This window comes from Callithrix jacchus, chromosome 10, assembly GCF_049354715.1.
Source record: "Callithrix jacchus isolate 240 chromosome 10, calJac240_pri, whole genome shotgun sequence".
NCBI classification, from domain to species: domain Eukaryota; kingdom Metazoa; phylum Chordata; class Mammalia; order Primates; family Cebidae; genus Callithrix; species Callithrix jacchus.
In genome coordinates this window covers 118,992,252-119,002,889 of record NC_133511.1, presented here as the reverse complement: position 1 = coordinate 119,002,889, position 10,638 = coordinate 118,992,252, and the positions used below count along the sequence as shown (strand labels likewise).

Genomic DNA, 10,638 nt, shown 5'->3' with positions numbered 1-10,638 from the left:
CCCCACAGGTGGACACAATCCTGTTTGCAGAGTTCCAGACCTGGAGGGAATCACCCACCCTGGACAAGACCTGCCCCTTCCTGGAAAGGGTGTACCGGGAGGATGTGGGTCCCTGCCTGGACTTCACGATGCAGGAGGTGAGGCATGGCAGAGGGGGGCCAGCTGGGGGGTCCTGCCCCTCTCCCGGGGCCTAGCCCCTCACCACCCTGCCTGCCACCCCGGTCTGCCGTAGCTCTCGGGGCTGGTACGGGCCGCCGTGGAGGACAACACGCTCACCATCGAGCCGGTGGCTTCGCAGACACTGCCCGCAGTGAAGGTGGCCGAGGTTGAGGGCGGCAGCACTAAGTAAGCTGAGGGTCTTAGCTCCTCCCTGCACTTTCGGGAAAGCCCCGCCAAGCCCAAGGGGTGGTCAGGGATACAGCAGTGCCTGGCGGGACAGGGATAGTTGCTGCCCCCCGCAGGGCAAGGAGGCAGTTTGGCAGGTTTCCTGTAGACCCCCAGGCTCTCCACAGAGCCGGGGAGCTGGGGTCTGCCTCTTCCTGACTGGCCTGCCCTGAGCCCTCCCTTCCTCTTCTTTAACCATGAGTGTCAGCTGCTGGCTCTGCCTCTGCCAATAAATAATGCAGTAGCCCTGGCATTTGTCTTCCCGATACTCAGCTGGAATTGAGCAGGGGAGCAGCAGAACAAAATAGCCAGGTGGAGCAAGGGGCAGAAATTGGGGAAGATTTCGCCTTGGCATCCAAGAGCTGGCTGGGGAGGGCTGATGCCCCGGTGGGAGACTCATCATGGAGAGGGAGCATTTGAGCCAGGTTTTGAAGGATGAATGGAAGTTTGCCAAGCAGGGAAGGGCATTTCAGGTGGACGGAACAGAATGTGCAAAGGTATGAGAAGCTGGGGTATTAGCAGAAGCACCACTGGGCATCTGGCTAAGCAGTGGGGAGACAGGGATTTGGGGCTGAGGCTGCAGAGGCTGTTAGGGCCAGAGTATAAAGAGGCTTCACAGGTTTGGGCCTTAACCCACTAGCCAGTGCTGCAAAGGTCATCAGTAGGGCAGGTGCAGTGGGTCACGCCTGTAATCCCAGCATTCTGACAGGCTGAGGCCGGTGGATCACTTGAGGGTCAGGAGTTCGAGACTAGCCTGGCCAACATGAAGAAAACCCTGTCTCTACCAAAAATATAAAAGGTAGCCAGGTGTGGTGGTGGGTGCCTGTAATCTCAGCTACTCAGGAGGCTGAGTCAGGAGAATTGCTTGAGCCTGGGAGATGGAGGTTGCAGTGAGCTGAGATCATACCACTGCATTCCAGTCTGGGTGACAGAGTGAGGCCCTGTCTCAAAAAAAAAAAAAAAAAGCAATCAATAACTGCCAGCTGAAAAGAAGCTCTCTGGTCCATCAGAGAATCACAGTGAACCAGGAGGCAACAAATGCTCTGATAAGTCCTGCAGCCAAGGAGCTTTTTAAACCTTCTTTTATTTGGGATTCTCCCTATTTCCTGGGAATTAGGAAAGCAAGAGGGGAAGATGATGGGTCAGACATGGTTTTTGGAGGAGCTCCTGGCTGTGATGTGGAGAAGAGAGATGAGGCAGGCAGCTGGCCAGAAGTCCTGCTGCTGTGCCCTGGCCTGGGGATTTGGTGACCAAACGGAGGGTGAGAAGGAGACAGTTGAGCAGACAGTGGCCAGGGATGAGCAGGTTTGGGGAGTGGGGCCCAGAGGGGGGTTGCTCAGGGCCTGCAGAGACCCTGCATGTAGGTGGCTGAAGATGCTAAGGTCATGCAGGACTTGGGGGAGGAGAGAAGGGGGCATGAGAGAAGGCTCTTAGACAGGGTTGGTTGGCACAAGGCTGAGAATATGGGGGTTAGTGGGATCAGAGGGCCTGGGTGCAGGGTAGCTGCTGGGTGTTGGGAAGTGGGAGGCAGCCAGACCTCAACACTGGCCTAGCTGGGGGAGGAGTGCCTGGTCTGAGTCCCAGAAGTAGAGGGGGAGGCATTTGCAGCGCCTGCAGGGGGTGCGGCTTTGTACCCCTGGCATGAGATTCACCAAGCTCTCCTGCCCAGTAGGGGCAAAACAAGGGTCCTAGGGGTGGGGCTCAGCTGAGTTTCAGGTCTGTCCCAGGGACGGCTGGGGCCAGCTCCCTCTTCTGCCAGGCCCTGGGCTTCTTTGAAAGCTGGGTGGGGGAAGGGAGGCCTGCCCCTCCCTCATGTATCCTCTCAGTTGCTGCATCTTCCCTGCATGCACAGGTGGGAGGCTGATGTGGGGGGTGAGGCCCAGCCAGCCCCCATGACCTGTTTTGCTTTCCCCCAGCATGTGTGCGCTGAGCGGGCTGACCCGTACCTGCCGCCACCGAATCCGGCTCGGGGACTCCAAAAGCCACTACTACATCTCACCATCTTCCCGGGCCAGGGTGAGTCATCCTCTGCAAGGGTTACTTTGCTCCTTTAGGGCCACCTGGGTGCTGGGACTCTGGGCCCTGGGCCTGGGAGTATAAATAGCACTACACCTGGAGTTATTTATTTTTATTTGTTTATTTTTTTGAGACAGATTCTCACTGTCACCCAGGCTGGAATGCAGTGGCACATCTCGGCTCACTGCAACCTCCGCCTCCCAGGTTAAGCAATTCTCCTGCCTCAGCCTCCCAAGTAGCTGGGACTATGGGTATGTGCCACCATGCCTGGCTAATTTTTGTATTTGTAGTAGAGATGGGGCCAGGATGGTCTCGAACTCCTGGCCTCAAGTGATCCGCACACCTTGGCTTCCCAAAGAACTGGGATTACAGGTGTGAGCCACTGCACCCAGCCTTACACCTTGATTTACAGAGCAGGGTACAGTACAGGCTCAGAGAGGCAGAGACTGACTCGGGCCACACAGCCAAGCCAAGGGCAGTGGCTTGCTGTTGCTGTGTAACAAGTTACTGTCAATCTGGTAGCTTAAAACAGCTCGCAATTCCTCGCGTCAGGGGAGCTGCTTACTGGATTCTCTACTCAGGGACTTGCAAGGTCGCAGTAAGCTGTGTTCTTTTCTGGACGTTAGGGTCCTCTTCCAAACTCACACGGCTGTTGGCAGCATTCAGATCCTTGTGGTTGAAGGACTGAGGTCCCTGCTTTCTTGCTGGCTGATGGCAGGGACACCCTGAGCTTCTAGAGGACACTAGCAGTCCCCTGTCACAGGGCCTTTTTGCCCAGGGTGGCTGACTTTGGAGCCATTGGGAGGGCCTCTCCAGTCAGCTCAGATGCAGCTTTATGGATGAAATATGGTCAGGGGATGGCATCGCCCCTCTGTCATTCGATGTCACCTAATCCAGGAGTGGTGCTAGAGTTCCTGTTAGAGCGCGGGGCTCCCGACTCCCAGGCTCAGGTGCTGGCCGGGGCTTTGGAGAAGGTTCCAGAGGTGCATCTGGTGCACAAGCCTCGTGTTGGCCTGACCGCGCTTCGCTCTCTTGAACCTCCCTGTCCTGCCTCTCCCCGAAACTTCGCTCCCCAGCCTATGGGTGCCCCTGTCACTCGACGGCCCTCCCCAGGAGTGTTGGACACTCAGTAGGGGCTGTTGCGGGCGGGCACAGCTACCGGCCATCTTGAACCCTGTCTTAGGCTGGGTTCCCTAGAAGCACGGCCTCACCTGGAGATTGTGTGCCCATCTCAGGGGAATGAGGGAAGGGAGGGAGGAGTCCAGCCAGGATGTGGCCTCAGCTGCCACCCAGCTTCAGCCCCATCCACCGGTCTCTTAGTAGAGTTGGTTCCATCCTGAGGAAAGGGGACTGGCCTTTCTATCGCCACACAAGTCAGTCATTGGCTGAGGTCTGCAGGGGGACAGGGATGGGGGGCCACCTCTGAGCCATTAGTGCCCCCACTCTCAGCAGCTGGGAGATGAGGCCCGGGCCTGGGAAGGGGCCCTGGGCCAGGCACCAACAGTGCCTCCTCTGTGGTGAGTCCTCATAGCAATGACTGAACCAGCACAGGGTCCCCAGGAGCCTGGCATGGAGCAGGCCTGAGGCCCCAGGGCCTGGGCAGTCCGGGTGAGCGGCTTCTGACACTGTGCCTTTCCCGACCTTATGAGTAGCTCTGGACTGAGGCCTGGATGGCCCAGACATCCGGCACCTGCAGCAGGCAGGCCCGTGAGAGGGCAGCGTAGACTCCAGGACAGGCTGCCCGGTTCGTCCCGCAGCTCTGCTGCAGGCTGGTTCGTCAGCCTTGCCATCCTCGTGACGGGCGCCAGCGGCTTCCTCCTGGGTGGCTCCGCATTCCCCCGTGCATGGTGGAATACTAAGCGCATCTGCTTCATTCACGGCAGGCGCTTGATTAAATGGCTGCTGCTGCTGCTGCTGTTAGGAGCAGCACTAGTCAGGCTGGTATTGATGACTGCTTGGAAGCCCAGTCCCAGCTGAGTCCGGGAGCACTACCTGGCTCTGCGGGGACCTCGGGCCTCCTGCTCTGGACTGAGATCCGCTTGTCAAGGGACTCCGAGCGTGGGGCTGGCCGGTGACACCATCCCCGCCTCTGCCCACAGATCACTGCAGTGTGCAACTTCTTCACCTACATCCGGTACATCCAGCAAGGCCTGGTCCGGCAGGACGGTGAGCGCCCCCTGGTGGCCAGTTCAGGGATGGCACACAGGAGTGGGGCTGGGCGGGGAAGCTCCCTCTGGGACCACCTGCCCCTACCGGAGGCAAGACTCAGCTAGGAGGCAGGGGAACGGGGAGGGTTGTGGGTTATTAAAGGGCTCACAGGCCTCCAGGGTGCTGAGCTCTGTACCTGGGTCTGTCTGGCTGGTCTTTCTCCGGCACGTCTGCGTTGGGCTATGGGGTGACTCTCAGTGTGGTGCAGACGGGTCCCCTGTGGGTGGTCAGTGCTCAGCGGTTTCCAAGGCTCAAGAGTGGAGCCTCAGAGAGGTCCAGCCACTTGGCGAGGTCATCTGTCTTAGGGGCCAGGGGCCATAGAGTGCTGGCCAGCTGCCCTGTCAAAAGCCATGGGAGGGGACCAGGCCATCTGCCTCAGGGTGACCCTGAGCTGTCCCCAACCTGTTCACCCTCTCTGCCTGCAGCAGAGCCCATGTTCTGGGAGATCACGCGGCTGCGGAAGGAGATGTCCCTGGCCAAGCTCGGCTTCTTCCCCCAGGAGGCTTAGGGCGCAGCCCGGGCCCGGAGGGAGCTCTGAGATGGAGCCAACACCCACCCCAGAGCGAGCAGACACGCAGGGAGCCAGAGGCAGAACAGATGGACAGACAGACCACGGAGGCAGCCCTGAGCCGGCATCACATGTCCATCCTGGGACAGACAGAGGGACGGATGGGCCTGGACTTCATGGGAAGACCCCTCTCTCTTCCCAACTGGGTTCTGCCACCACCAGGAGGATTTCAAGAAAGCACCAAAGACCAGGGAGCTTGGATCCATACTCGGGGGTCCTCAGCCCTTGGGAGGGGACACCTGAGGCAGCCAGCGTCCCCCTCCCCAGTCCCCAGAACCACCTGCAGGTGCCTTGTTGCCAGCATGTCTTCAGAAAGGGACTGTATGGGTGGCTGGATCTCCGGGGTACCCTCCGCCCAAGCTGCCAAGCCCTGGGCCAGCAGCGCCCCCTTGTGGCTGTCCCGTGCCTTGTTCTCTGTGGCTTCTCTACTGGACTGCTAGGAGGAGCTGGCGGGGCCTCCACAGCACAGAACTGCCCCAAAACCTTGTTAAGATGAATCAGGGCCCCTCCCCCTCCCTCCTTCCCTTCTTCCCCCGCCCTTCCCCTTCATAAAGGCCTCCCTTGTCACCTCCTCTCCCACCCCATCTCAGTCCTGTGCTCCTGGAGGCCCTGCTCCCAAAACCGCTGGAAGGATTGGGGCACTGTCTCCCACAGTAGAACACACACAGGGTTTCAGATGGCCCACGCCTGTTTTCCGCTGTGGGTGGCCATGCAGACACCCGCCCTGGCTTGTGGGGCCTGGGTGGGCAGGCAGGACCTGGGCCCTCCCACCCATCAGAGCCCACTCGGGACCAGACCAGGGTTAGGGGCTCCCACCTGGACACATCCCTCACCACATCCGGATTTCCTTCTTCTGATGGAATGTAACGCGATCTCTATTTAATAAAGGAAGGCTTTGTTGGTACAGGCTGGGTGGCCACGCGCCCTCACTCCTGCACCCTGGGGCTCCAGCCAAGGCTTGGGCATCTGAAGGAATGAAACCAAATCCTTTCCCTGCCCGCCCTCGTGCTTGGGATTAAACCCAAATCCTGAAGCCACCCCACCTCCGCCATCACCACTGACTTGCTGTGGAGAGGACTGTTTGAGTCCTCCCTTAGTATTCAGAGGGCTGTGGGTTCCTGGGGGATGAGCCAGGCCTCCCTCTCCCTGTGACTGGTGGCCTGCTTTTGGGAAGAATGGCACCAAGGCTGGCTCTGCCACTGCCTCACTGTGGCATCTTAGGCAGGTCCTCCTCTGGGTGTCCCTTGCCCCCAGCAGTGGCCCACTCCAGGCTTGTAGAAGCCTGCAGCTCAGAGGCAAGGCATCCAGGCTGCCTGCTGCTCAGCATGACAGTGGCAGGATTGATTGGTGATGTCTGCCGGAAGCACAGGCAGGGACTGTGGACGGCTTTTCCAGCCCAGGTCTTAGGCTCTCGGCAAGGGGCAGCAGTTGCAGGTGGAAAAGGTGGGGGTGGCCAGGACCTCTGAGGACCCAGAGTGGGGCTGGGAAGGTGTCTTATGGTGGCTGAGCCCCTCCCCATCTGGAGGGATGTGGGCCCGGGCCAGTAGTTGCTTTCCTAGGGTGGTGGGGAGCACAGCAGCTTCTAAGTCAGGTCAGTGTCTGCTGGGCTGGTGGCATCCGTGGGGACTTCCCTATTGGCTTGAGGCCTCGGTGCCACACTGCTGGTAGGTCAGACCAGCTGTGGACTGGCCAGGACTGCCTGAAGCCCTCCACCCATGCTGGGGACTCCTGTGTTTGAGCTGAGAATGTCCAGCAGGGAGACTGGCAATCAAAACACAAACCAGGAACACGCGCAGGGTATCAGATGGAGGAGAGGGAAGCAGGCAGTTGAAGGAGGGTGTCAGAAAAAGGCACGAGAGGCCATGTTCCCTGCTGTGATCCCAACTCCTGTGTGGCAATCACTTTCCTCTATGTCAGGCCTGGGTCAGCTGGACGCCAAAGGAAGTTGGACGTCTGGGCCCTGGAGCTGTCCATCCTTCCCCCAGCTTCCGTGCTCCTGGCCCAGCCACACCCAAGACCTAGGAGATACCAGGCCACACTCCAGGGACCTGCCAGAGGGTCCCACACCTCAGACCTGCTCTGCCTGCCCCTCAGTAGCATCACCTGCTGTCAGCCCCCCCGGGTGGGGTGATAAACAGAACTGAAACTCCTGCGGGATGCACACACTCACCTCGTTATCTCCCAACCAGAGCTAACAACAGCACTGACTGCCAGGCGTGATTCTAAACAAACCCTTCAGATCTAATTCATTTCATCCTCTCAGCACCTTATAAAGTACTGTTCTCCCATTTTCCAGATGAGTAGAGTAAGGCACACAGAAGTGACACAGAGGAAATGGTGGCCCCAGGACAGGGATCATGAGCCCAGCCCTGGAGCCCATAGCAGGAACCAGTATCCTAGATGCCCTTTCCTGAACAGCTGCAGGGTGCTTGGAGGTGGCTGGGGAGGATTAGCTGACACCAGCCACCAGGGTTCCTTCCATGGGTTTTCTAGATCACCCACTTGGGCCTCTCTGAGTGCCCCTGACACATGTGAACATTTTTTTTTTTTAGATGGAGTCTCACTCTGTCACCCAGGCTGGAGTGCAGTGGCGCAATCTCAGCTCACTGCAACCTCTGCCTCCCAGGTTCAAGCGATTCTCCTGCCTCAGCCTTCCAAGTAGCTGGGACTACAGGCGCACACCACCATGCCTGTCTAATTTTTTGTGTTTTTAGTAGAGATGGAGTTTCACCGTGTTAGCCAGGATGGTCTCGATCTCCTGACCTTGTGATCCACCCACCTCGGCCTCCCAAAGTGCTTGGATTACAGGTGTGAGCCACCATGCTCAGCCCCCCCACCACCCCCCACCAACCATTTTTAAGTGTACAGTTCAGTAGCATTAAGTCCATTTACAGTGTTGTAAAACATCTCCAGAACGTTTTCATTTCATGAAACACACTCTGTACCCATTAATTAACCGCCTATTTCCACCTCCTCCTATCCCAGGCAACCCCCATTCTACTTCCTATGAATTTCACTGTACTAGGGATGTCATTTAAGTGGATCACGCTGTATTTGTCCTTTCGGGACTGGCTTATTTCACTTAGCATAATGTCCTCAGTGTTCATCTGTGTCGTAGCATATGATGGGATTTCCTTTCTTTTTGAGACTGAATAATATTCCACTGTACGCATAAACCACGGTTTCGTTTCTTTTTTTTTTTTTTTTGAACTGGTCTTGAACTCATGACCTCAGGTGATCCACCCACCTCAGCCTCCCAAAGTGCTAGGATTACAGGCATGAGCCACCGCGCCTGGCTGACCATGTTTTCTTCACCCAGCATCTGTGGATGGACAGTGCGCTGCCTCTTCTTCTTGGTCATTGTGAACACTGCTACTAGGAGCATAGATGTGCAAATCTCTCCTCAAGACTCTTTGGTTCTTTGGGTATATGCCCAGAAGTGGAATTGCTGAATCATATGGTAGTTTTATCTTTATTTTTTTAAGGCATTTTTTTACTCTTTTCTGTAGTTGGCTACAGCATTTCACATTCCCACCAACAATGCACAAGGGTTCCGCATCATTGCCAACACTTGTGATTTTCTTTCTTTCTTTTTTTTTTTGAGACGGAGTTTTGCTCTTGTTACCCAGGCTGGAGTGCAATGGCGCAATCTCGGCTCACCACAACCTCCGCCTCCCGGGTTCAGGCAAGTCTCCTGCCTCAGCCTTCTGAGTAGCTGGGATTACAGGCTCACGCCACCATGCCCAGCTAATTTTTTTGTATTTTTAGTAGAGACGGGGTTTCACCATGTTGACCAGGATGGTCTCGATCTGTTCACCTCGTGATCCACCCGCCTCAACCTCCCAAAGTGCTGGGATTACAGGCTTGAGCCACCGCGCCCGGCCGATTTTCTTTATTTTTTGAGACCAGGTCTCCCTCTGTCGCCCAGGCTGGAGCACAGTGGAATGATCTCGGCTCGCTACAACCTCTGCTTCCCAGGCTTAAGCAATCCTCCTACCTCAGCCTCTCAAGTAGCTGGGACTACAGGCGCCCACATCACCACACCCTGCTAGTTTTTGTTTATTTTTGTAGAAATGTCACGTCTGTAATCCCAGCACTTTGGGAAGCCAAGGCGGGTGGATCACCTGAGGTTGGGAGTTCGAGACCAGCCTGACCAACATGGAGAAACCCCGTCTCTACTAAAAATATAAAGTTAGCCAGACCTGGTGGCACATGCCTGTAATCCCAGCTACCCGGGAGGCCATGACAGGAGAATTGCTTAAACCCGGGAGGTGGAGGTTGCAGTGAGCCAAGACGGCGCGCCGTTGCACTCCAACCTGGGCAACCCTAGTGAAACTCAGTCTCAAAAAAAAAAAAAGAAAAGGGATTTTTGTCATGTTGCCCAGGCTGGTCTTGAACTCCTAGGCTCAAGAGATCCACTCACCCCACCCAGCCTCCCAAAGTGCTGGGATTACAGGCATGAATCACCATACCTGGAATGACTTTATTTTTCATTTATGTATCTTGCTGTGTTGCCGAGGCTGGTCTTGAAGTCCTGGGCTCAAGTGATCCCCCTGCCTGGGCCTCCCAAATTGCTGGAATTCCAGGCCTTTTTCTTTTTTATAGGAGCCCTCGTAACAAGTGTGAGATGGCATCTCATTGTGGTTTGATTTGCAGTTTTCTGATGATTAGCAGTGCTGAGTGCCTTTTTGTGCGTGTTGCCATTTGTGTGCACCCCCTATTTCCTGAGGGGTATTCTGGGGAGCTCCGCCCAGCCTCCACAGTGATGCCTTCAAGGAGGACTTGGCCAATAGGGCCGTGGTCCCTGCCTTCACTCACAGCTCTTGCTTGGTTCTGTGCCCCACCCCGCTTCACCTTCCCCATCTCTTCTGACGGCAGCTGGGAAAGATGGAGGTCCTAACCTATCACAGCCCCCAACCACATCACACACAGGGGCTGAGACCAGGCCAGGGCTGGCCCCGAGGAAGGAGCCCCGGGATGGGCACATCTGACCACCCAGGGCTGCTGAAGGTGGCGCCAGGGCCATGCCCCCAGTGGAAGAGCTGGATTTTGGTGCAGGTGATGTGCTCCTCCAAGAGTCTGCCTTCTCTGTTCCTGTGCTGTGTGAACATGGTGGGGGACAGGGGTACCTGCAGCCCCCTTGGGCTAGGGCCATGCACCCGCACACACATGTGCCAGGTTTGGGGTTCCAAGATATGGTCAGTGGGTGCCTCACTGGAAAGGGCCCAGGCAGCCCCGGTGCTTGATGAAATCATGGGCCTTGCTGGATGTCGTGACAAGCAAAAGGCAGGAGCTCCTGGTACCAGGGAGAACACAGAGGCCCCCTCTGTCCTTCAGGGGATCCTGGTCCTCTACAGACCAAGACAAAATATTAGCATATCAGAGAAGTATACTTAGGTTTTCTAAGTGCATTTCCCCAGCCAGCCGGTCAGCATCACCTGTGAGCTGGCCACGTAAGTCTC

General features: G+C 56.8%; 1 protein-coding gene across 20 annotated transcripts in view; it reads left to right on the top strand.

Annotated features, from left to right (window-relative positions):
* The window catches only part of RAB3IL1 (RAB3A interacting protein like 1), a 51,889-nt gene extending 45,809 nt beyond the window's left edge, over positions 1 to 6,080 (top strand). For 9 of the 20 annotated variants that reach the window (XM_078341193.1, XM_078341197.1, XM_078341194.1 and 6 more), the window contains 5 exons: positions 9 to 137; positions 233 to 345; positions 2,301 to 2,400; positions 4,500 to 4,566; positions 5,034 to 6,080. In XM_078341193.1, coding sequence (XP_078197319.1) covers positions 9 to 137; positions 233 to 345; positions 2,301 to 2,400; positions 4,500 to 4,566; positions 5,034 to 5,116 — 492 coding nt within the window. In that variant the 3' untranslated portion in view covers positions 5,117 to 6,080. The remainder of the gene's footprint in view (positions 1 to 8; positions 138 to 232; positions 346 to 2,300; positions 2,401 to 4,499; positions 4,567 to 5,033) is intronic. The other 11 variants (XM_078341187.1, XM_078341184.1, XM_078341183.1 and 8 more) reach the window with 4 other exon arrangements.
* The last annotated feature ends 4,558 nt before the right edge of the window (positions 6,081 to 10,638 follow it).